Below are 26,549 nucleotides of genomic sequence, written 5' to 3'. Positions count from 1 at the left end.
ACCGACCTTCACTAAGTAGGTGAACTTTCCTGGGCACATGGGAGACATTCTGTTTTGAAAATAAGCCTAGGCAAAACGACATAACTTAGTGCCTAATGATACATGTTCCTAATACTGTCAGAGGCATATTTACCTATGTCACCTCCCTGAATTCTCAAATGTGATTTCCTCATGAAGAAACCAGGAAATGTTACTTTGTTTCAGTTGCTGAAAGCTACGCAGACAGTAGTAGAAAGAGTGGATGCCAGCTTCTAGTCTCAAAGCTGAATGAACTTTCCTAATTTTCTAAAACCCCATTTACTAAATCCAGAGGATTTAGGAAAAGAACAGTGATATTTCCAGGGTGCCTGGGTGGCTCAGATGGTTGAGCATCTGCCTTTGGCTCAGGTCATGATCTGCAGGTCCTGGAATCGAGCCCCACTTTGGGCTCCCAGCTCAGCAAGGAGTCTCCTTCTCCCTCTCCCTCTGCCTCTCTCCCTGCTTGTGCTCTCTCTCTCTCAAATGAATAAATAAAATCCTAAAAAAAAGAACAGTGATATTTTCCATAATTAATAAGGGAGATGAGGCAGTTTATAATTCTGATATTAATGAGAGATATACAGAAAGAAAAGGCACTTTTAAATTTTCAGAGTCTAAGCAATAGAGTAAAAATAAAAATGAAAAGTTATTGAATTAAGTATAGGCACCACTGAAATTACTTAGTTATGCAAACAAGTCTATATCTAACAAGAAGAAAATTCTGTATAGGATAGCATGGAAATAAATCTTCAGATTAAACTTCTATTATCAAAGCTATTACTGTCTATTGAGTGCTTTTCAAATTTCATTTCTTAGCAACAGAATCTCTTTTTTCCAACTGAAATCTTACAGAACAGACAAATGTCAAGCTGCTCTTCTTGAAGTAAGAACATCAGAATGATGGGGCCAGAACAAAACTCACTTGATCTTTCCTATTCCCCCTGTGGCAGACCTTAGACTCCTCTAAGGAAACAGTCTGAGTGTAAGTAAGGTGTTCTATTAGTCTAAGTAATGTTTTATTAAAGTGCTCACGATGGCTATGAGGAAATAAAAATGTGTCAGTTTCTAAAGCAGGGTCCTTGATCCATCCCAGTATTACTAATCAGAGCATGAAATCTTAAATTGTGACTGTCCTCTACAACAGAGGTGTAAACTAGAGAGAGACTTCCTTGTCAATTGGCTCTGTTCTTTTCTGCTTCTGGCATTAGTAAATAGCGTACCATGAGTTTTTCAAAAAACTAAAATCCAGGTCGGAAATGCCAGCTACAGCCACGGAAGGAAGAAAAGCATGTCTATTTGTAAAGAAGAAAAAAATGTCTTTAACTTACCCAGAGCACAAGGACATTCAAGAGATGGTCCATGTGCGTCCGCTTAAAGGTAGACTTTCCACAGTTCTGCATTAATTTGGTGTCTGGTCCTAAGTGAAACAGGGAGACCAGCTCTTAGAATCATTGAATATACTCAGAGGATTGAAAATGGATTGAAATATACCTTTATGATCACCTAATCAAACCTCTTACCAATGCCAGGGGATAAAGCCCTAGAGAAAGGCTCGTAGTTGGTGCCAATAACTATAAAAATACACGTTTTATTTCTAAGGATAATCCCAAGTATTTCTGCAAAGTACATTGATGCTGACCTCTCTTTTTGCAGCACCTTAGACAGTCTAATCTTCCACAGATGAGATAAGTCAGAATAGGAGCCACAAACTTTTTTTTGTTTTGTTTTAATTTTAATCCCAGTAAGTTAACAAGCAGTGTTATATTAATTTCAGGTGTACAATATAGTAATTCAACACTAGGAGCCACAAGCTTCTTTCTCATCATCATCATCTGATTTATTTAGCTTAGAAAAGAGATTTTTTGATAAAGAGATCTCCACCTTCTTTTGAGGAAACCCTCTGCCGGGCCAGGTTCTACTCCAAGTTTCTAAGTGGGAAAAGGCAATAGCAGTGATTTCTTCTGAGGTGGAAGCTGGGCTTTTCTGGGGCTGAGAGACCAGAGACCGTATTTCTTCATGACAGGGCAGATGGTAAGTAGAAGTAAAGAGTTTTTAGTGGCCAATAGGACTAGAGTTGGGTATTACTGACCAGAAATATGGTTGTAGAGAAAATGTAAGAGGTTTAGAAGAAAGTGTAAGTAGCAATTTCTCTGGTTTTTACTACCTGATTGTTATTCTTACATGTACTCCAATGAAGGAATTTCCTTAATGTTTACACATGAGGGAGCTGGAACTTCCCTGATAATGTGGGCAGATGCTGAGAATACAGGGCCTAAGCTACACTATTCTTTCCTTCTAAGGCATTTCGTGAAGGGCCTGAAGTCATGAGAAGTTTGTCTCAGAGCCTGGAAGCTACAAGGGACAGAATCTTCAAAGGGTCCTTAGAAAGAATGACTCTACCTCACATTTCAAGAAGGATGTGGAGATCATGGTAGAACCTGGGCATCATGTAGAGGAATAACAACTAAATTCTGCACTGAATACTTCAAGATGCTCTTAAGGGTATCAGTTCTCTTCTGCTCTAAGTTTCCCAAAGCCCCAAAAGACTTTTCACTACCATGTAAACCAAGAGCCAGAGAGCAACCTTAGCTAAATTTGTGCTGGTTGGCAACCTCACTGCCATTGCTTTAGAGAGAAACCCTTTGCTGAAAAGTGAGCTTTTTCTGAAAGGCAATGTGTAGGGGTAGCTGCTGAAGTACACTGAAGAAAATAAGAGTACTTGACATCTTTTGGGTTTGGGATTAGTCAGCCTAGAAGCTGTCACTATAGCTCAAGAACTGATGAAAAAGTTTCCACCAAGGCCTCCCTGGACTCTTAAGCTTCTCTCTAGGGTTTGGATCTCATTATTTCCCATAGAAGTGAGGCATCTAAGATCCCCATGTCTAGGGTGAATTCTTCAGAAGGGGAGCTCTGAGTTGAATAGTACTCCCCGTGGTAAATCTTCCTCGATGCTTTCTTCAGGTTCCCCAGCCTCTTACTATGGTTGTTGTCATCAATGCCCATTGTCACCAAGGGCAGAGGGTGGCACAGAAGCTTCTTCCATCTTCCCAAACACATCATAACCCCCCAAAAAACCTTCACTAAGCATAAGGGATTATGGTTCTAAATGATGTCTCAAGAGGGGCCGCTGCTAATGATTCATATGTGCCTTTTCCTGTGGCATGAATCTCTCACATTTTATAATCTTCTCCATAGTGAGCACTGTGTGTATTCTCTCCTGGGAGTAATCCACATATATACACTCTCCTTTCAGATGTTCCCCCTCTCACATGTTAATTCCATGTGTACTCTTTCTATACATACACCTTCTCCTGTGTCCAGATATGACTGGAAAGACTCGTAAGTGCCCTGTGGTCTTGGAACACAGACTCTTGCTCTGGGAAAAATGTCTTTTTTTTTTCTAAGAAGAAAGGTTTTTCTTAAATCTTCCATCCATCCATCTATCCATCTATCTACTTCCCTTTCTGTCTGTCTCAAAGCCATGGTGTATGTATATCTGGGTCCCATATCTACATCCTGGAAACTGAGTACCCATAAATTGATCATGAATGGAACCTAGCAGACTGGGGGCCTGACTGCGACTCTCAGGAGACATACCGGTATAAATCACCAAGCCATAGCACCAATCTGTATTCCTGATGATGCAGCCTCGGAGTAGCAGCTTGTCATGGTCCAGGATGTAGTTTTTTCCCTTATAAGTCAGTATTCCTGTGAATTTGTCCAACTTGTTATTGGGAGACTCACACCTCACTTTTCCTGAAGAAAAATGAAGGAGTAAAAGTCCTGGCTCTGTAATCTTAGGCCTTTCCTAACAGGAGGCTTAACAGAAAAGAGGAAAGAACATCCCTCTTTCAAAATACATACACTTCCTTTTCCTATCCTCTCTCAGCTGCTGCCTATTTCTCACCAGCTCCCTTTAAAAAGGCAGACAAAGGTTTCTGAACGTTAAAGAAGAGTAATTCTGTATGTGACATGGGTCATCCAGAGAGATAAAAACCCGCATGATAACTTTTCACCATCAGTACTGCCAGATCATATGAGCTCTGAATCTGAAGAAATTAAAAAACTACTTAACTTAAAGCAAATCTAGTATTTTTTTCAAAATGGAAATAATTTGCTTTTTCCTGATTACTAAAGTAAAATATGTCCTTTGTAAATACATATACAATACTAAGAGGAGAAAGTAAAATTGCCTAGAGGTAAGTGCTATTAATCTTTTGAAGTACATCCCTCCCAGTTTTCTATACATGTACTTATAAACATATATGCTTCCAAAAACAATCTTATGTTATATATGCTATGCACAGTCGACTGTAATAGTTTCCTTCACTTATGAATATGTTGTGAATATTTTTTTCATGTAAATAAATATCAATTTGCGTATTGTTCTTAGTAAGTTATGAAGAATTCACTGTATGGATTTACCATACTTACTTTCTTTAACCAGTCCTCTACTGATAAACATGTTTGTGGGCAAACCTACTTCCTAACTCACCATCAAAGGCAGACAGTAGCCCCAGGTTATCTTCCAAGTCACTGGTAACTGAGATGGCCTGCTTCACTTTCAGGTTGGTTTCACTAAAGCAAAGGGTACAGAGTCACCAGAGCACAGGACACATGCACAACAGCAGCAGAGGTCACGTTTCTCCCACTTCGTCATGGGATTTTAGAATATAGATACTGCCAGTAGAGCTTGGGCTACAGTTTTGAGCTGTAAGAGTCACCTCCGCTGTTCTCTCTCAAGGACAGTATTGAGGTAGATGGCTCCACAAGGAAGCCGAGTGTTAGCCTGCTCACTCTCCTGTCTCCCTGCAACACACCATCTCTACTTTAATCAATCCATGAAATCTTGCTGGTCAGGTGCTCCAGATGAAGCTGAAGAGACATCACAAAACAACCTGAAGGTGGCACTGCTCCCTTCAAGAACAAGGAGCAGGTCTTGGTAAGAATGTTGCACACACTTTCAATTAAATATACTCCTCACTTCGTAAATAGTTATAGGACCCATGAAGGAACCCCAGTTAACCATTTGCTGATACAGGAATGCATAGAGACAGAAAGAAAAATGGAAGCCGCATTTCAAAAAGCTTGTGGGCACCAAGAAGAACAGTTGTAAGAATGTAATCAATAGAAAACCGCAAAGGACAAGCTCTCCGAAGATGGCCTCTATCCTCCTAAGACCTTAGCTTTTGCATGTTAATGAATTTCTACCTTAAATCCTTTGTAGAACATGGTATTTTATCAGTAAATAATTACCTCCATACCCATCCTCCCCACTCCAAACTTCGGAACCCTATTCTGAAATTTTACAGTTCTATTAACCTCTTTCCTATCATTCAGCATTAGTGAATACAACCAGAGTGTCTCCAGTTTAGAGATGGAGAATATGGAGTTTATTTGTCCAGATTCTGCATCCAGTGGATGCTTACTGTTGTTAAGAGCTCAGTCTTAGACTTGAGGTCCCAAGGGCCAGGCCTCCTCTTTTCGCTTACCTGGATATTTCTAGCATCTTTGGCACTTCCATCTGAGAATAATATTCATTCTCTGCATCATGCTCTCCCTCAGTGAGAAATTAAGGTGGCTCAATTGTCTTAAATGACTATCAGGAAGGAAGACTTACCCATCCAGTTCTGCTGTTTCTATATATGTCAGACCGCAGGCCTCACTGCTAGAGAGTAATAGCATATCAGCCTGTGGTCAGAAAAGTCAGAGAAGATAAGGAAAGCAGGAAGGCAGACTTTTAATATTACCGTGTAACAAAAGCAATTACCTCAGGAACAGATGTTCATCCTAAGAATTTTACAGATATTTGGTTTACTCTCTTTGTCTAGGACCCACCGCAGCTACCACACACAGCCCCTCCTGAAACTAGTCATACTTTATCTGTAGCTATGGCGAGAGGCAGACAAAAACAAGCTTCTTAGCACAGGAGCTGTTAATCTCTGGATGCAAAGTGAGGCAGACAGAGGTCACCAAAAGCAGTGGCAGCAGAAGTGCTAAAAGGGTTCCTTTGTACGCGCTCAAGCCAAAAAAGAAAAAGCCACAGCCCAAAGAGGTACTCACCGTGACAGACTGATTATTTTTTAGTTTTATTATATCTCCCACTTGAATATTCATCCATTTGTCCTCCTTTATCCTGTAAGAAAATGAGCCTTGAATGTGTGCTCTGAGAATTTCCCCACAGTCCTGCTTTGACAATCAAGAAAAGAAATAAAAAGTGAAAGAAAAAAGCTGAGATGAAATCAAGACTTATAGGAGAACCAAACTGTTTTGTGATGCATGCTTGCTATAATCAAGAATGGGGCCCATTTCTCTTGACTTCAGGTTATAAGGGTTTTCTAAACCTCCATAAAGTCATATGTAGTCATACATGTGCATTATTCTTTCACTAAAAGTAATATAGGCATATGGTAAAAAAAATAATCCAAATAATAAAGAAGTATATAAAAGGAAAAATTCTCCTCTCTTCCCAGATTTTAGTTTTGCTTCTCAAGGTAGCAACTGTGAGTAACTTTTTGTATTTCTTTCTAGAAAATATCAATCCAAATAATACAACACATACATTTAAAAGTTACACACTAGATACATAATTTGTTACACTTTGCATTTTTCATGTAATAACATGTCTTGCAGAGCACTTACAGAAGATGTGGCTCATTCTTTTTGATAGATAAAAATGCATTCTATCATACGGCTGTACCAATTTTATTATGTTAAAATTGGATTACTTTTTATTTTTTTTTAAGATTTTATTTATTTATTTGAGAGAGAGAATGAGAGAGAGAGAGAGCATGGGAGGGGAGAGGGTCAAAGGGAGAAGCAGACTCCCTGCTGAGCAGGAAGCCTGACGTGGGACTCGATCCTGGGACTCCAGGATCATGACCTGAGCCGAAGGCAGTCGCTTAACCAACTGAGCCACCCAGGCACCCAAAATTGGATTACTTTTTAAAAAAAAATTCAAGTTAGTTAACATATAGTGTATTATGGGCGCCTGGGTGGCTCAGTTGGTCAAGCGACTGCCTTCGGCTCAGGTCATGATCTTGGAGTCCCAGGATCGAGTCCCGCATCGGGCTCCCTGTTTGGCAGGGAGTCTGCTTCTCCCTCTGACCCTCCCCGCATCTCATGTGCTTTCTCTCTCATTCTCTCTCTCTCTCAAATAAATAAATAAAATCTTTAAAAAAATATAGTGTATTATTAGTTTCAGGGTAGAATTTACTGATTCATCAGTTGCATATAATGCCCAGGGCTCAAGACATCAAGTGCCCTCAAAATTGGATTATTTTTGACCCCTCAAATCCTCACTTCCCACAAAAGGCAGCTGGCAGTAAGAGCAGATTCTACAACAATACTGGTTCTCTTCCTTTCTCTTTTTTGTATCTTGATTTCCCCAATTCCATACAGGCCATAAATCCTTCCTTTCTGATAAGGGACTAAGAAAGATATACACAGTGCCACGAGCATTTTGGAATTATGAGCTACCTCTTTGCAACAATTCTATTATGCTAAGCACCCAAAGAGCTGGCAAAGGGAAGGCATACCTGGATGCCATTGCTTGTTTCACCTTTGAATGAAGCCTTGTTATCTGTAGGCATGACATACATCATCACTTTGCCAGACACACAAAGGCATGGGTTTTCTCACAATGCCTTTTCTGGGAAGATAGCTTCTTTAAGAAGGGCCAAATTTCTTTTATCCCCCCCAAATTTCTTTTATTCCCCCCCAAAATTTCTTTTATATAAATCCACTCTTTCTTTTAGATAATTTTCTTCCAATTCCTGGGTTATATTTCTTTAAATCTTATTACAAATTCAATTTTCTCTGCATGTTATTATTTTTTCCCATTTTTTATTGTTATGTTAATCACCATACATTACATCATTAGTTTCTGATGTAGTGTTCCATGATTCATTGTTTGTGCATAACACCCAGTGCTCCACGCAGAATGTGCCCTCTTTAATATCCATCACCAGGCTAACCCATCCCCCCACCCCCTCCCCTGCATGTTATTATTTTTTTAAAAGATTATTTATTTATTTTTCAGGGGAGAAGGGCAGAGGGAGAGGGAGAGAGATCTTAAGTACTCTCACAACCCTGAGACCATGACCAGAACCAAAACCAAGAGCTGGAGGCCCAACCAACTTCACCACCCCTCTTTGCATGTTATAATACAAATGTAAGACTTTGTTATAAAACCACTATTTATATATCCTTGTATCTCCTTCCCTTGGTTTCAAGTGTCATTTCAATGCAGATAAAATCCAATACATTTACTAATTTTGTTACTAATTTTCAAATCTGCTTTACAGTACTGAAAGGGAGTAGCTATAAGACTTGGAGAAAAATATCTGAATGTCTGTTTTGCTTTGTTTTGATCCACGTTCACTTTTGCTAGTTCTCTCGCATTCTGTCTGCTATGATTTTCACCAGTAAATTTGGCAAGAAGGGCTACACCATTCTGGCTTTTCCTAAAGATTTAAAAGCTTATATTTTATTACATAGGAGCTGTCAAACTACTACCAATTTTTTCCTGGACATTATAACAGTCATGTATCCCAGATTTAGGAGAGGGGAAGTTACTCCCTTCTGACTTAAAATATTCAATCCTGTTATGCCATAAGCACATTTTGAATTTTCAGGCATTGCATTCTAACTTTTGGTTTAGAAAATATGATCCAAGAGCTAGAGAAGGCAGTGCTTTGACTCCAGAGGAGACCATTCACATTATATTCTCTGTTTTATATGAGTGGTACCTCCTGGAGTTCTGTAACATACTGGTACTTTTTCTACTACAAATATTTAGAAATGCTAGATATGCTAGGGCAAACATTCTTTCAAAAGTAAAGATATGCTTACCATAAGTAAGGAGCCAGGAGGAAAAAAAAAAAAAAGGTCTGAAATCCAGAACAGTCAGTATGCTCTAAAGCTGTTCTTGCTCTAAGTGAAGGAAGGAATTGCCAATCTTAATAATTAGTGACTTGAGTTTTAATTTAGCCCACTGAGAGGACATGAAGCCTTAGGATCTTGAGAGGCAATGAGGTGGAACTAAGAACCCCTTACAAAGCCAGGACTCTGAAAGGGCAACACCATTAGGGAAAAGGTGGTCTAAAAAAAATTAACCCAGAGGCATCTGGGTGGCTCAGTGGTTAAGCGTCTGCCTTTGGTTTAGGTCATGATCCCAGGGTCCTGGGATTGAGCCCCATATTGGGCGGGCTCCCTGCTCCGCGGGGAGCCTGCTTCTCCCTCTCCCACTCCCCCTGCTTGTGTTCCCTCTCTCGCTGTGTCTCTGTCAAATAAATAAATAAAATCTAAAAAAAAAAAAAAAAAAATTAACCCACTGGCAAGAAAGTTTGTCTATCTTACTCTGGAGAGTTGGGGGTTAGTAAAGAACTCTCCCTTAAGAATTTATAACCTTGTGAGGTATGGGATTCAAATGTATAACTCCTCAAAATAGGTCTCAGTAGGTGATACCGTTGAGTTACCTGGCAGAAGCAAACACAAACCCCTCAAAAGGGATACAACCTCAACTCAGGGCATTTAGAATTCTCATAAAGAAAATTCCACTAATGATGTGCTGGTAACCAAAATTATTGAGAAATGAAAATGACAGAAATCACAACTTGCAAAACAGGCAAACTTTTTCAATAGTAGCTCTACTCAACACCATGTGTTCTAGAAAAAGAAAGTCACTTTCTGGAATACAGACTATTTCAACAACCAGCTTCACTGAGCGTTAAATTAAACACTGGCTTATAAAGTCTAACCAGGGCCCCATTTATGACCTCCCACCCTGAAACCACTCTATGACAAATTCTTTTCCAAGCCTTTCAAAACCTAAGTGCTCAAACTACTTGAGGGGTTCATTTGACTAAATCCATTTGGTCAGTAATTCCCTAGCCTTGCAAATTTCTAATACACTGAGTTTTGTCTTTTCTTTTTTTCAATTTTCTTTCTTCCTTTGTTTTAAATTTTCTTTTTAATCACAACTGACTTTTTTGCTGGTATCTTATGAGAGGCTTCAACAGACCAAAACACTTGAGGAAATAATCCACCACGAGTAAGAATCAGCAGTCAGAATAAATAACAGGATTAGATGCCCAAGAACTTCACATAAAAGAATTATATGATTAAAATTACAGCTCCCGGGGGGTTCTGTAAGGCCACTGTGAACAAAGACTGGACTTCAGTTTTTTTTTTTTAAGATTTTATTTATTTACCCGACAGAGAGAGAGACAGTGAGAGAGGGAACACAGGCAGTGGGAGTGGGAAAGGGAGAAGCAGGCTTCCTGCTGAGCAGGGAGCCCGATGCGGGGCTCGATCCCAGGACCCTGAGATCATGACCTGAGCCAAAGGCAGTTGCTCAACCAACTGAGCCACCCAGGCGCCCCTGGACTTCAATTTTTAATTCCTTCAGGTTTGTACTTATTAGCAATCATGTTACTGCACACACTGGTCATTTTTCCTGTTTTACAATCTCTATTTGTTGAATTCTTCCCCGTCCCTGAAGGCCTAGCACAGACATTCGCTCTTCCAGAAAGTCTTCCTTGATTCCTTTAACCAGCTATGATTCCTCATTTTTATTAATTCCTATAATAATTTTTTGTATCTCCTTTAATAGTCTCCATATTTTATTTTATATATGAGTTACATCTGCCTCCCTATATTCCTGACAAAGGTAAATTGCTCAAATTTTGTACAGCATCATCAAATATAAACACGGACCCATTGACAACACTTTAGACAGCTATGACCAAACACCACAGCAATAGGTCAACACCAATACTTTATTGTATTATTATTATTTTTTAAGACAATACTTTCTTTAGAATGTTAACGAAAAGATGACCTGATCAAAGTTTATATAGTAGAATGGCCAATAAGCCCTGCCAGAATCCACTGATGTTCTAAAGACACATATCTCCATGCTGACCACTGCGTTAATAATAATCGCTTGTATGTCATAAATTGTTAGTTACCTTAATATATATTATTTCATTTTCATTTTTGCAACATCCTCCAAGGTAGAGAATATTATCTTCCTTTACAGATAATATGAGGCCCAGAGAAGTCTGAGGTCACACAGCAAATTCAGGGTATGCTAGATCTAGAAACAAATTCTTATGTTCAACCTTAGGTTCTTTTCACTGTCCTACTTTTCCAAAGTACCCAACACCATCAAGCTTTGCCAAAGACAACCCTCTCCCAGAGTTGGTCCTACCTAAACTGGTTTCCTTATGACTCACCTGCCATTCATCACCACCAGAACATAACGGTTGTTGACTTGATTGTCATTTTGGTGTCTTTTCTAAAATCACACAAGAAAATGTTCAGGAAATAGGCATAGAGCAAATTGTATGTCGAAGGTTAGTATTCTGAAATACTATCCAATGCAGTTCTCCTTATTTATAATTTTCCTTTACCTCCCAAGCCTAACTACCATTAAAACCAGGGTAAGAGGCTGATTGTCTCAGGGAAGCTGGGAAAAGAGGTCAGAAAAAGAACCAAAGGAAAAGAAAGAGACAAAATCTTGGTTTTAAATATCAAAAGCCAAAGCCTGGGGGAATGAAAACAAACAACTTAGTCAAAGCCACAGAGCAGACAATGAAAAATGATGGACAGGACTAGAGTCCCTGTGAACACCTTGGTAGGAGCAGGGAAAGTTAAGAATTCTCAAGCCTATTCCCACCACAGTCAACACACAGAAGCTTCTACAGTGGATGCATTAAGGAAAGACAACAGAGGTCTTCTATTCAAAGACCAAATAGAAGGGGGACAAATACAGGGTATGTCCTGATGCTCACATGAATCTTCTACTTCCAGTTGAGATTTCTCCCTGGGAAAAAGGCAGGACTATGAAGAGGGCCGGGAGAATCTTGAATTTGTCAGCATGCTTCTCCTAAAGAAACTAAGTTCTAACCCAGAAGTAACTGGGTTATCCTGAAGTGGCAAATTTAGCTTTCAGCTCTCATTAAAAAGGTTTGGGATGGTGTGGTGGTAGTTGTGAGATATACTGAGTTTAGTTATAGAGAAATAAAGTCACATTTTTTGCACATCCGAGTTTTGACTAAAATTTCAACCACTACATGGCTAATTATGGATTTAAAAGAGTTGCAGAGTTAAAAAGCTAGAGAAACATCAAGCTCAAAAACTTTGGTCTAAAAATCTATCCTGGCAAAATCAGAAGGACTCTCTTAGGGAAGCTGGAGGCAGGTCAACAGGTCTGACTTCCCAAATCCCACTAGCAGGCTTGGTACTGGGGCCTCATTCTCATGGTTCTATGTCAGGCCTGCTCTAAGGCGCAAAGAGGATGCCAAGCAGCACTCACTGCCAGCCAGTTTCTCCCTCCAAGACCAGGAAAGGAGTTGGCCTCTGTTTATGTCCTAAGGTGTTCTAAACCCAGGGGGTTCCTAGCTGTATATACCTTATAGAAGTGAAAGTTGGAATGGAAAATAGGGAGAGCTAGAGAGGAGAAAGGGAATGTGGAAAGGGGAGGAGAAAACTAAGAACAGGACAAGAGGGAGGAGAGGACAGGGGGAGGAAAGGAACAGGAGTATAACAACAGGAGAAGGGGAATGGAGGAGGAAAGATGAGCACAAACTTGGAGAAAGCCAAGTGAATGAAGAAGTGAGAAAGCCAAGTGAAGGAAGAGGTGGGTTATTAAAAAGGAGCTGGAAGAAAGCCTGGAAGAGGGCTAAATGGTGGCAGTGGAAGACAGAGAAAGGCCTTGCACTGTCTTGAGGCTAAGGGAGTTACATTTTCTTTTGGGATGGATAAGGAAGCAAGGAAAGGAAACATCTCTTTCCATTCAGTGCTTCTTCCTCGCACTAGGTAATTCTGGGAAGTCTTTTCTGCCCCCCAACCAGACTAGGTACTGTGAAGGACTAGGAGCCCAGGAAGCCACTTCACCATGTCATCGATGGCATCCTTCACTGCTGTTATGGACAGCACCACCATCAGGGGTATCACAGTTGTGTACCATGCCAAGGAGGAGATCTGGGGAATCAACTGTGAGAGGGAAAAGGGAGAAACTTGGCTCAGAAAGCTTAAAGGACAATATATTTCCTACCAGCAACCCCCCCCACCTCTTTCACCTCCACAAGGTTCATAATAAATTCAACTATCCTAGTTGCTTTCCACTGTTTTGGAAATATAAGTAATATAAGTAAATATATAATATAGATGTTAATATAAGTAAACATCGCCAAGAAAGGACAAAAGAATAGGAGATGGAAAGTTGCCACCTATCTGTCCCAAACTCCACTACAATAGTCTTGATGGGCTATTTCTCCTCTGATGATGAAGGTTCTGGTGAGAGGTAGGGGGAACTGGGAGATAAGAGTGGACATTGGAAAACCACATCCCCTCCCTTATCCCTCAGCATAAGGGGAAATGAAACAATCCGTCCCTCTCTCCCCAGTTTGGGCTGACCCTGCCCTGCTTCCTTGCCCTGTGCTGGTATTCTTATGTTCTAAACCATTCTCTTTCTCAGAATTCCTCCATGTTAACTTTCTGTCAGGGAGGCTGGGACAATGAATGAGAAATGGAGTTGTAGTTGTGGTTGGGGTGCAGAGTCTGTGACCTCCTGTGGTCAAGCTGAACTGTGGCCATGCAGACATGATGAGGGAGCTCCCCTTCCTTGGGATTCAGTGACCTTGTGTCCTTCCTTTTGCAGAGATTTATTTCATCCCACCTAATCCTGACGACAGCTACTCTATAGGACTGGCCTGACACTCCAGGCCATCCATTTGCCTGTTACCTAGAGAGACATTTCTCAGTTTAGGGAGGAGAAGGACTGATTACACAATCAGATCACAGAGATATTGATAAAATGCTCTGTGGAAAAGATCTCAAAAGTCAATACCTGTAGGAATAGCAAAATGAGGAAATATGCATTTGCAAGTCGCTGGAATTGTTCAAATAGGTTCAGGGGCAAGAAGTTAAAGACGCTGTATCTTGAGGTCTTGATGGTATTGTTCTGTGAGTAAAAGAAAACAAGCACAATTAGAGGAACTAAAGACCCCACCTCCCAGTCTTAATAAAAAGCACCAAGACCACTCCTCAAAACAGGAAAAAGCCATAGTTCCTCCACCATGGGGTGAGGGGGAGGGAAGGAAGAAGTTTTTGTCTCCCACTTTTCTTGGAGACCTAGAGAATGCAAAGAAGGCAAGGCTGATCAATATGGGACTTTTTTGAGGCATAGAATTCTTTGTTTATTGATGCTATTAATAATAATGTTAATAAAATCAACAATAAAAGCTTACATTTATTGAATATTTACTACATGCAAGGCACTGTTCTAAGCATTTTATATGTAGCAGCTTATTTATTCCTCACAATAACCCTATGAGGAGAGGACGATATGATCACTTTTTGAGGATGAGGAAACTGAGGCACTGAGGTTATTTGCCAAAGACCACAGAGTCAGTTGCAGAGTTGGGGCTGCGCTGTCCCCTGAGTCTCAGTTTCACTTGTGTAGCTATCCAAGTGCCTTCTTTTCATGGAATCAGAGATCCTTCAGAGTCATCTTACCTCTCACCCACTAGTCCTTCTCAGCCCTAAATAGTAGGCAAGTTTGCCATTTGTATTAGCTCTACTCCAGGGCTCTCAAATGAAGTTTTTCTAAGCCTGGCAAATTCAGTTTGGTGTGCCTTTATATACCGCTTTCAATGCTGAAGGATGTCAGATGCCAAAAGCAAATTACTCTTTCAACCTTAGCCCACTGAAGGTTCCTACACTGGTCCCTGTCAGCATTGGGAAGTCACTTGCCTTTTAATTGTCTTGAGCGAATCTAAATAGTTTTGGTTTATATCTGAGCTATGATTTTTCTGAGTGAAAATGGGAACTTGCTAACTCTTCAATCCTGATCTCAAGATGCTGACAGGATCATCGTACTTTCTACCTTGGGGTCTTCAATCATTTGACCTAAGATGTCAGAGCTTGAATATAAGAGCTCAAGAAAAGCAAAAGAATAACAATTTAAACCAAACAATTTCCTCAGGACAGGGCTTCTCCCCTACCTTCTCCATGTAGAAGGCCAAAACAAGAGGAAAAAACCCACATGCAGTCCTGGAGTATAGATATTGCTCAAGTATGAAAAATCTTGCCGGACTCTGCCTTGGGAAAGCATCAGAGACCTTCTCTTGGAAAACCAAAACCATTCAGTCCTAAGGCTATAACTTGCCCAGGAGGGCTAGATAGGCTCTTCAGTCAAGACATGCTTGTCTATTTCCCTAGGGAAGAGAAGCTGGTCATAGAGCTTAGGAGTTTAGAGATCTAAGCTACAACTAAGATTTCCTGGGTGTTTTCTCTATGATTTTCTAGTTAATAACCAATCAAACACTATACATCTCTCAAGGCTTGCTCTGTTTATAGTCCTGTTCTGGGCTATACTAGTAGGCTGAAAAAAATTAAACAAGATCTATCCCAGAGAAGCTCATAGGTCTGTCTTGAAAGAAGTTTTAACTAAATGATCACTATTGGCCCTTCTAACCCTGAGAAAATGTTATTCTAACATAGAAATCGCTGTCTTTGATCATGAGATACTCTGAATTTCTCAGTGTCTAAGTCCAGATAGTTCTGAAACTTGGAACCAAAGACCTTTTCTGATCTTTAGGCTTACTGAAGCAGCAGGCCTTCACTCCTGATTTTCCATTTGATTTTATAACTAATTATCATATTTCAGGTTTCTACCCACTTGGTAGCATTTATTTAGCAAACAAAGACAAAAGCCTTGCTGATTCTATCTCAAGACAGAAATATCAGCACTTCTTTACTAACTTGGCAACCAGAGTGTTCTGTTCTACTCTTAAACATCAAACCAAAAGCAATATCTAAAGAATGTAGAACATCTGGTTAAACTATGAATTTCTTCAGTGTTTAGTTCTTTTTTGGCAGAGGTGATAAAATTTAAGCATGCTAGAGGTGGTGGATTTTGGTTTGGGCTGTTTATTTTTTTAGGTAGTGAAACCTGACTGTCGGCTAAATGAAGGAATAGAAGAGGACAGAAGGCCAAGGCCATAATGGGATTCAGAAGGTAGAGGCTGAGAAGAAGAAAAGGAGTGGGCCTGGAAAAGAGTAGAGAAGAGGAGAAAAATCAGCAGTGGGCCATGGAAATGAGATGGTTGTTAAATACATAAGAAAAGGTATTTATTCAGCATATATTTATCAAATGCAGTTTATGTGCCAAATATTGTGGTGTAAACTGTGGATACAGAGATGAAAGAGACTTGTACTCTTTCTTCAAGAGGCAATGGTTTCTTGCAGAAAGAGAGCTAACATTATTCACAGCTATCTCTAACTCCCAAAACCACCAAGTAAGGTGAGTTAGGCCCTTTTCATAGATGAGGAAACTCAAGATCAGAGAGGTTAAAAAACATGCCTAAAGAGGCAAAGTTAGTAAGGAGTAGAGCTGTGCTCAAACTCAGGTCCGTTTGATGTCAAAACCTAGTTTTGTTGCATTATAGTGCCTCTCATATGTGTCTAGAAGATAGAAAGGGGGAAAGAAAATCTGCTTGCATGGCCACACCCTGAACACTGTTACTGTCCAGAACCTCTCTAACTTAGAAATCATAAACTAATGTCCTACAGAGACTACAAATATGTATGGCTATATATGTATTTATATGCCTATAGCTACAGATAGATAGGTACAGCTGCACATACACAAAATAACATGTATAAAAACATTGCTTGTTGGGGCGCCTGGGTGGCTCAGTCATCAAGTGTCTGCCTTCGGCTCTGGTCATGATCCCAGGGTCCTGGGATCGAGCCCCGCATCGGGCTCCCTGCTCAGCAGGGAGCCTGCTTCTCCATCTCCCACTCCCCCTGCTTGTGTTCCCTCTCTCACTGTGTCTCTCTCTGTCAAATAAATAAATAAAATCTTTAAAAAAAAAAAGAAAAGAAAACATCTCCAGGACATATTTTTAAAGTTTAGAACAGTTTAAGAAAGTGGCTTTGCTTTATTTATACAAAGAAGTACTGATGAATATACAAGAAAGTAACAAGAGTAGTTCCCTATAGGGAGCAGAGGTGGGCAAGGATGGGTGCTGGAGTATGAATTTTAAATATATATCTTTTTATGAGTTATTAATAAATAAGTGAAAAATGAACAATCTAATAGAAAATGGGCAAAGAGGTATTTTCCATAAAAAGAAATACAAAAGGGTAATTAACATGAAAAGATTATTGAACTCACTTGAAATTAAGGAAAGATAGATAACAAAATACCATTTTTCTTTTTTTTTTTTTTAAGATTTTATTTATTTGCGAGAGAGAGAATGAGAGACAGAGAGCATGAGAGGGAGGAGGGTCAGAGGGAGAAGCAGACTCCCCGCTGAGCGGGGAGCCCAATGTGGGACTCGATCCCGGGACTCCAGGATCATGACCTGAGCCGAAGGCAGTCGCTTAACCAACTGAGCCACCCAGGCGCCCAACAAAATACCATTTTTCATTCAAGAGGCTGGCAAAGAGGAAAAAGATTGATAATACCTAGTCTGGCAGCAATATGGAAAAAATAGCAGTCTCTACTGTAGGTAGAAATATAAATGGATATAATCTTTTTAGATGGAAGTCTGGCAATATGCATCACAATTTTTAATGTGTTTTCCCTTTGACCCAACCAATTCACTTCTAGGAAATTCTCATAAGATATATTCACACAAGGGGCGCCTTGGTAGCTCAGTCGGTTAAACATCCGGCTCTTGGTGTCTGCTCAGGTCATGATCTCAGGGTCCTGAGATAGAACCCTGTGTTGGGTTCCCTGCCCAGCAGGGAGTCTGCTTCAACACCCCCCCCGCCCCCTCCTCCCATTCTTGCACTCTTTCTCTCTCTCTAAAATAAAAATATCTTTAAAAATGAGATATAGTTACACAAATGTGATAAAATTTATGGTTAATGGTGTTCATTCAGAACCATTTATCATAGCAAAACACTGGAGACTATTTTTTTGGAGGGGACACCTGGATATGAATGGAAGCATTTTATTTTATTTTTTATTAAGGTTTATTTATTTATTTTAGAGAGAGAGTGTGTGTGCGTGTGTGAGCCAGGGGAGGGGCAGAGAGAGAGGGAGAGAGAAAATCTCAAGCAGACTCTGCCCTGATGTGGAAATCAACCTCATGACACCAAGATCATGACCTGAGCCAAAACCAAAAGTCAGACGCTTAACTGACTGAGCCACCCAGGCACCCCTGAATGGACACATTTTAAATGTTCATAAATAGGAGACTAGTACAATAAATTAAGGTATATTGAAAACAGTGGAAAACCGTGCCACTGTTAGAGCTGTACGTATTGTCACAGATGTCAAAGTAGAAAAATAATTGTTGGACTATGACTTCATTTGTGCAAGAAAAAGCTACAATATCTCTTTTCCAGAAATTATACATGAAACCCAAAATCTGAGATATATTCTCTCCTGAGCCTAGGTCACTAGAATTAATTTTGGTTTCTGAGCCCTCACTATACCAGCCCTCATTGTATAGGAGCTTGAAAGAAAGTAGAACCTATGTTGTAGGATCTACATCTACAATGAATTCCTGCCCCACTCACAAAGGGGAATATTAGAGGAGAATAATAGCCTCTTTCCAAAGTAACTAGAGGCCTAATACTCACAGGATACCCAAATGTAGAATTGAGTTCTCTGCTGTTGGCTTGCAGATATCTCACTTGTTCTGAAAAAGAGGAGAGAAATGATGAGAAGGATAACCCTCTACAGATCAGCCTGGGATACTGGCTGCTAGTGAAGACTTCACTAGATCTTCACACTTTCTCACTGAGGAGTATTATATCTAAAAATGGGATTTCTGTCTCTATTCAAAGAATCAAGACAATAAAAATGGAAATCCTCAAGTGTTAAAGCTTTCTGGAGGCAACAGGGCAAGAAACTTTTTTTTTTTAAAGATTTTATTTATTTAGTTGACAGAGAGAGACACAATGAGAGAAGGAACACAAGCAGAGGGAGTGGGAGAGGGAGAAGCAGGCTTCCTGCCGAGCAGGGAGCCCAATGCAGGGCTCGGCAGACGCTTAACGACTGAGCCACCCAGGCGCCCCAGGACAAGAAACTTTTGAGTTTTGTATCATGAATGTCTCTTAGTAATCCTAGATTATGTCTCCACAGACAACAGGATGGCTGTACCAACATTACTGCTAAACACACAACCCCAGCCCTTTCCAATTAGTCAATCCCAGCATCTTATTTTAAGGTATCTGAGGGTCTTGCCAAGGCAGCTTTTCCTAAACTTGCTTAATGAAATTTAAATCAATAAATCATTATTAGGCATCTATTGTACAAAGGCTAGTGTGTTTGATCTTGTGGGGGGATTAAAAAGATGAGTAAGACACAGTCCCTGACTTCAAGGGACCTGCAGTTTAGTAGTAGTGAGCCTGATAACTATAACACATGACAAAACCATCACATCAAAGCACATAGGTGTTACGGACTGTTACAAATAGAGAGCCCATTATTGTGTTATGAAAAATCTTTTTTTGTGTGTATTTGTATTTTTTTATTTTTATTTGTTAAAACATTTTAAAATTTAAATACATTTAACATATAATGTATTATTGGTTTCAGAGTTACAGGCCTATGATTCATCAGTTTTATATAATATCCAGTGCTCATTACATCACATGCACTCCTTAATGCCCATCACCCAGTTACCCCATCCCTCCACCCCACCCTCCCCTCCAGCAACTCTCAGTTTGTTTCCTATGATTGAGAGTCTCTTATGGTTTGTCTCCTTCTCTGGTTTCGTCTTATTTTTTCCTCTCTTCCCCTATGATCCTCTGTTTTGTTTCTTAAATTCCACATAATGACTTATTTCACTTGGCCCAATGCCCTCTAGTTCCATCCCCATCATTGCAAATGGCAAGATTTCATTTTTTTTGATGGCTGTGTAATATTCCATTGTATGCATATACCACATCTTCTTTATCTACTCATCTGTCAATGGACATCTGGGCTCTTTCCATAGTTTGGCTATTGTGGACATTGCTGCTATAAACATTGGGGTGCAGGTGCCCCTTTGGGTCCCGATATTTATATCCTTTGGATAAATACCTAGTAGTGTAATTCCTAGGTCGGAGGTTAGTTTACTTTTAACTTTTTGAGGAACCTCCATACTGTTTTCCAGAGTGGATGCATCAGCTTGCATTCCTACCAACAGTGTGAGAGGGTTCCCCTTTCTCCACATCCTCGCCAATATCCTTTGTTTCCTGAATTATTAATTTTAGTCATTCTGACCAGTGTAAGGTTGTATCTCATCATAGTTTTGATTTGTATTTCCCTGATGCCGACTGATGTTGAGCATTTTTTCATGTTTCTTTTTTTTTTTTAGATTATTTATTTATTTGACAGACAAAGAGACAGCAAGAGAGGGAACACAAGCAGGGGGAGTGGGAGAGGGAGAAGCAGGGAGTGGGAGAGGGAGAAGCAGGCAGCCTGATGCAGGACTAGATCCCAGGACCCCGGGATCATGACCTGAGCTGAAGGCAGATGCTTAATGACTGAGCCACCCAGGTGCCCCATTTTTTTCATGTTTCTATTGTCTTCTTTGGAGAAATGTCTGTTCATGTCTTCTGCCCATTTCTTAACTGGTTTTTTTTTGTTTTTTGGGTGTTGAGTTTGATAAGTTCTTTGTAGATTTGGAAACTAGCCCTTTATCTGACAAGTCATTTGCAAATACCTTCTCCCATCTTACAGGCTGCCTTTTAGTTTTGTTGAATGTGCAAAACTTTTTGCTGTACAAAAAGTTTTTTATCCTGATGAAGTTCCAATAGTTCATTTTTGCCTTTGTCTATCAAGAAGTTGATGTGGCCGAGGTCACAGAAGTTGCTGCCTGTGTTCTCTAACAGGATTTGATGGTTTCCTGTCTCACATTTAGGGCTGATCATCCATTTTGAGTCTGTTTTTGTGTGTGGTGTAAGGAAAAGGTCCAGTTTCATTCTTCTGCATGTGGCTGTCCCATTTTCCCCAACACCATTTGTTGAAGAGACTATCTTTTTTCCATTGGATGTTCTTTACTGCTTTGTCAAAGATTAGTTGACCATAGAATTAAGGGTCCATTTCTGGGTTCTCTATTCTGTTCCATTGATCTATGAGTCTGTTTTTGTGCCAGTACCATACTGTCTTTATGATTACAGCTTTGTAATAGACCTTGATGTCTGGAATTGTGATGTCTCCAGGTTTGGTTTTCCTTTTCAACAATCCTTTGGCTATTCAGGGTCTTTTCTGGTTCCAAACAAATTTTAGGATTGTTTGTTCCAGCTCTGTGAAAAATGCTGATGGTATTTTGACAGGGATTGCCCTGAATGTACAGATTGCTTTGGGTAGCATAGACATTTTAACAATATTTGTTCTTCCTATCCATGAGTTTTTCCATTTCTTTGTGTCTTCCTTAATTTCTTTCTTAAGCCTTCTATAGTTTTCAGAGTACAAATCCTTTACCTCTTTGGTTAGGTTTATTTCTAGGTATCTTATGGTTTTTGGTGCAATTGTAAATGGGGTCGATTCCTTAATTTCTCTTTCTTCTGTCTCATTGTTAGTGTATAGAAATGCAACTGACTTCTGTGCATTGATTTTATATCCTGTGACTTTGCCGAATTCCTGTATCAGTTCTAGCAAATTTTTGGTGGCATCTTTTGGGTTTTCTACATAGAGTATCATGTCATCTGCAAAGCGTGAAAATTTGACCTCTTCTTTGCTGATTTGGATGTCTTTTATTTCTTTTGGTTGTCTGATTGCTGAGGCTACGATTTCCAGTACTTGTTGAAATACAGTGGGGAGAGTGGACATCCCTGTCGTGTTCCTGATCTTGGGGGAAAAGGTCTCAGTTTTCCCCCATTAAGGATGATATTTGGTGTGGGTCTTTCATATATGGCTTTTATGATATTGAAGTATGTTCCCTCTATTTCTGCACAATGGAGAGTTTTTATCAAGAAAGGATGTTGTATTTTGTCAAATGCATTTTCTGCATCTATTGAAAGGATTACATGGCTCTTGTCCTTCCTTTTATTAATGTGGCGTTTCACACTGATTGATTTGCAAATGTTGAACCACCCCTGCAGCCCAGGAATAAATCCTGCTTGGTCATGGTGAATAATCCTTTTAATGTACTGTTGGATCCTATTAGCTAGTATCTTGGTAAGACTTTTTGCATCCATGTTCATCTGTAATTCTCCTTTTTAGTGGGGTCTTTTTCTGGTTTTGGGATCAAGATAATGCTGGCCTCACAGAATGAGTTTGGAAGTTTTCTTTCCATTTCTATTTTCTGGAACAGTTTCAGAAGAATAGGTATTAATTCTTCTTTAAATGTTTGGTAGAATTCCTCTGGGAAGCCCTGGGAATCTGGCTCTGGACTCTTGTTTGTTGAGAGATTTTTGATTACTGATTCAATTTCTTTGCTGGTTATGGGTCTGTTCAGCTTTTTTACTTCCTCCTGTTTCAGTTTTGGTAGTTTATATGTTTCTAGGGATTTATCCATTCTTCCAGATTGGCAGATAGTTGCTCATAATATGTTCTTATAATTGTTTGTATATCTTCAGTGTTGGTTGTAATCTCTCCTCTTTCATTCATGATTTTATTTGGGTCCTTTCTTTGTTCTTTTTGATAAGTCTGACAAGGGGTTTATTAATCTTATTATTTCAAAGAACCAACTCCTAGTTTCATTGATCTGTTCTACTGTTCTTTTTATTTCTGTATCATTGATTTCTGCTCTAATCTTTATAATTTCTCTTCTCTTGCTGGATTTAGGCTTTATTTGCTGTTCTTTCTCCAGCTCCTTTAGGGGTAATTTAGATTGTGTATTTGAGACTTTTCTTGTTTCTTGAGGAAGGCCTGTCTTGCTATATACTTCCCTCTTAGGACTGCCTTTGCTGCATCCCAAAGGTTTTTGTGTTTTTTTTTTGTTTTTTTTTTTTGCATCCCAAAGGTTTTGAACAGTTGTGTTTTCATTTTCATTTGCTTCCATATATTTTTATTTTTTTAATTTTTAAAAAAGATTGTATTTATTTATTTGACACAGAGAGAGAGAACACAAGCAGGGGGAGCAGCAGGCAAGAGATAGGGAGAAGCAGGCTCCCCGCTGAGCAAGGAGTCCAATGCAGAGCTTGATACCAGGACCCTGGGATCATGACCTGAGCCGAAGGCAGCCGCTTAACTGACTGAGCCACCCAGGCACCCCAAGCTTCCATGTATTTTGAAAATTCTTCTTTAATTTCCTAGTTGACCCATTCATTCTTTAGTAGGATTTTCTTTAACCTCCACATATTTGTAATCCTTCCCAATTTTTTCTTGTGGTTGACTTCAAGTTTTATAGCACTGTGGTAAGAAAATATGCATGGTATGATCTCAATCTTTCTGTACAAGTTGAGACCTGATTTGTGACCCAGTATGTGATCTATTCTGGAAAATGTTCCACGTGCATTCAAGAAGAATGTGTATTCTGCTGCTTTAGGATGAAATGCTTTGAATATATCTGTTAAGTCCATCTGGTCCAGTGTGTCATTCAAAGCCCCTGTTTCCCTGTTGATCTTCTGTTTAGATGACCTGTCCATTGCTGTGAGTGGAGTATAAAAGCTCCCTACTATTATTGTATTATTATCAATGAGTTTCTTTAATTTTGTTACGAATTGGTTTATATATTGGGCTGCTCTCAAGTAAGGGGCATCAATATTTACAATTGTTAGAGCTTCTTGTTGGATAGACCCTTTTATTATGATATAGTGTCCTTCTTCATCTCTTATTACAATCTTTGGTTTAAAATCTAGCTTGTCTGATATAAAGATGGGTACTCTAGCTTTCCTTTGATGTTCATTAACATGATAAATGGTTCTCCACACCCTCACTTTCAATCTGGAGGTATCTTTGGGTCTAAAATGAGTCTCTTGTAGGCAGCACATCGATGGGTCTTCTTTTGTTTTTTTTTTTGTTTGTTTGTTTTTATCTATTCTTACACCCTACATCTTTTGATTAGAGCATTTAGTCCATTTACATTCAGAGTAATTATTGAAAGATATGAATTTAGTGCCATTATATTCCCTGAAAAGTTGCTGTTCCTGTAGACAGTCTCTGTTCCTTTCTGGTCTTTGTTACTTTTGGGCTCTCTCTCCACTTAAAGGATCCTTTTTTATATATCTTGCAGGGTTGGGTTAGTGTTCACAAATTCCTTTAGTTTTTGTTTGTCCTGGAAACTCTCTCTCTTCTATTCTGAATGACAGCCTTGCTGGATAAAGTATTCTTGGCTGTATATTTTTCCCATTTAGCAATTTGAATATATCATGCCAGTCCTTTCTGGCCTGCCAGGTCTCTGTAAACAGGTCTGCTGCCAGCCTTATGTGTCTACTCTTGTAGGTTAAGGACCTCTTGTCCTGAGCTGCTTTCAGGATTTTCTCTTTAACTTCAAAATTTGCAAGCTTCACTATGTCAAGATGTTAACTTATTTTTGTTGATGTTGCGGTGGGGGGGGGGCTGGTTCTCTGTGCCTCCTGGACTTGAATGCCTGTTTCCTTCCCAGAATAGGGAAGTTCTCAGCTATAAAATCTTCAAATAAACCTTCTGCACCTTTTTCCTGTTCATCTTCTGGGACTACTATAATATGGATGGATATTATTTTGCTTTATGGAATCACTGAGTTCTCTAAGTCTCCTTTGTGATCTAATAGTTTTCTTTCTTCTTTTCAGCTTCCTTATTTTCTATCATTTTATCTTCTATATCACTGATTTGCTCTTCTGATTCATTCATCTTCACTTTTATGGCCTGCATTTGGGACTGCATCTCAGTAATAGCATTTTTAATTTTACCCTGACAAGATTTTAGTTCTTTTATTTCTACAGTAAGGGATTCTCTAGTGTCTTCTATGCTTTTTTCAAGCCCAGCTAGTATCTTTATAATCATTGTTTTAAATTCCAGTTCAGACATCTTACTTATATCCATATTGATTAAATCCCTGGCAGTGAGTTCTACCTCCTGTTCTTTCTTTTGGGGTGAATTTCTCTGTCTCATAATTCTGTCCAGAAAAGAAGAAGGAGAAAAAACAACAACAGAAAAACAAAACAAAAAACTAGATCCTGGGTGTGTTTTTGTCTGCTTGTTAAAAGGAACTAGATCCCTCCCCCCCACCCCAGGATCTTTGTACTATCAGTTTGCTATCACTCAATAAACCTTGCTTTGCTGCCCACCAAAAGAAAGAAAAGAAAGAAAAGAAAAGAAAAGAAAGAAAGAAAGAAAGAAAGAAAGAATGAATCTAGATCCCAAAATAAGAAAGTAAAAAATAAAAAAAATATAATGTTATATAAAAATAATTTTAAAAGAATTAAAAAATTATTGAATAAATAACAAAATAACCAAAAAAAAAAATACTGCAAGACTAAAGAATAAAAATACAAAGAATACCATATACTGTTTTCCCCAAGAGCTGAAGCTTTGCAGCCTTCTGTGATCAGTAAACTTGGTGTGATCCAGTTGTTTGTGCTGGTCTTCTGGCAGAAGAGCCTGTTGCCCTGATTCTCAGGTGGACTTGCCCTATTGAAAATGTACTTCCCTTGCACAGAGGCTTGGCTCAGTGTAAGTGGCTCCAGATTCCACTGTGCAGCACTCTTTTGCTCCCTGCAGGATTTCAGCACTGATGGGCAAGATGAATATGGTGGCGCCCCACTCTCTAGCCCCGAGCTGAAAATTTGCACACCCCCATTCTTCAGTGAGCCCTCACAGAAAAGCAATCACAATTGTCTCCCTGGTTTCCATCAGAACTCTGTGTTCACCTGACCTGTGACTGACTGTTTTTATCTCAGGCATGCGACTGAATTTCAAAACCCCAAATTTTATGGATTCCTGCAGCGCAGACTGGGGGAGGGAGGAGGGTCTCACCACCTTCTGCCTTTTGCTGGACACCCCCCAGGAAAGTGGTTGCACGACCATGCAGCAGTTCACAGTTTATGGTAACGGAGAACAGAAAGCCAGCACCTAGACTTACTGTTTTCAACCGGCTTCCCCACTCCTACGTCTGGGAATTCTGCCCCACTCAGGCACCCCCCATTCTTCTTCTGACCCTGGGGATCCTGAGACCATGCTGTCACACCTGGGATACTGCCCTGCTTCACCACCTAACACCTTTAAGCCAGGACGTCCCCCACTGTAGCAGATTTCTAAGAGTTCCAATTTTGCACTCCACTGTTTATAATACTTTGCAGTAGCATCCATAAGCAGACTCCCTCCTCCCTGCCATATCCTCAGCTATATCACGAACCCGATTCAAATCTCTGCACTTCCCACCTTCCAAAAGGTGATTGCTTTTCTACTTGTTGATTTGCAGCATTTCTTTTCTCAGATCTCTGATTGATTTCTCAGGTGTTCAGAATGATTTGATAACTATCTAGCTGTTTTTGAGGGATGAGACTTAGGGTCCCCTGCTCCTCGGCTATCTTAACTCCCCCTCTCTACTTTTTTTTTTTTTTTAAGAGATGGAGGTGGGGAGAGGATCTTAAGCTGGGTCTACACCTAGCATGGAGCCCGACGCGGGGCTTGATCTCACAACCCA

The 26,549-nt window shown here is 39.7% G+C and overlaps 1 protein-coding gene across 1 annotated transcript in view; it reads right to left on the bottom strand.

Moving 5' to 3' along the window:
- LOC114218175 (phospholipid-transporting ATPase FetA-like) overlaps positions 1-26,549 on the bottom strand; it is an 87,446-nt gene that overhangs the window by 48,107 nt on the left and 12,790 nt on the right. Inside the window, exons 2-10 of the mRNA XM_088019222.1 lie at positions 18,628-18,686; positions 13,877-13,990; positions 12,922-13,020; positions 11,259-11,320; positions 6,082-6,154; positions 5,639-5,709; positions 4,514-4,596; positions 3,616-3,774; positions 1,347-1,435 (exon numbers count right to left, since the gene is read on the bottom strand). Coding sequence (XP_087875348.1) covers positions 1,347-1,435; positions 3,616-3,774; positions 4,514-4,596; positions 5,639-5,709; positions 6,082-6,154; positions 11,259-11,320; positions 12,922-13,020; positions 13,877-13,990; positions 18,628-18,686 — 809 coding nt within the window. The remainder of the gene's footprint in view (positions 1-1,346; positions 1,436-3,615; positions 3,775-4,513; positions 4,597-5,638; positions 5,710-6,081; positions 6,155-11,258; positions 11,321-12,921; positions 13,021-13,876; positions 13,991-18,627; positions 18,687-26,549) is intronic.

Source organism: Eumetopias jubatus, unplaced genomic scaffold, assembly GCF_037043125.1.
Source record: "Eumetopias jubatus isolate StellerSeaLion01/CBP00866 unplaced genomic scaffold, mEumJub1_p1.0 scaffold_15, whole genome shotgun sequence".
NCBI lineage: Eukaryota > Metazoa > Chordata > Mammalia > Carnivora > Otariidae > Eumetopias > Eumetopias jubatus.
This window is presented reverse-complemented; position numbering and strand designations above follow the sequence as displayed.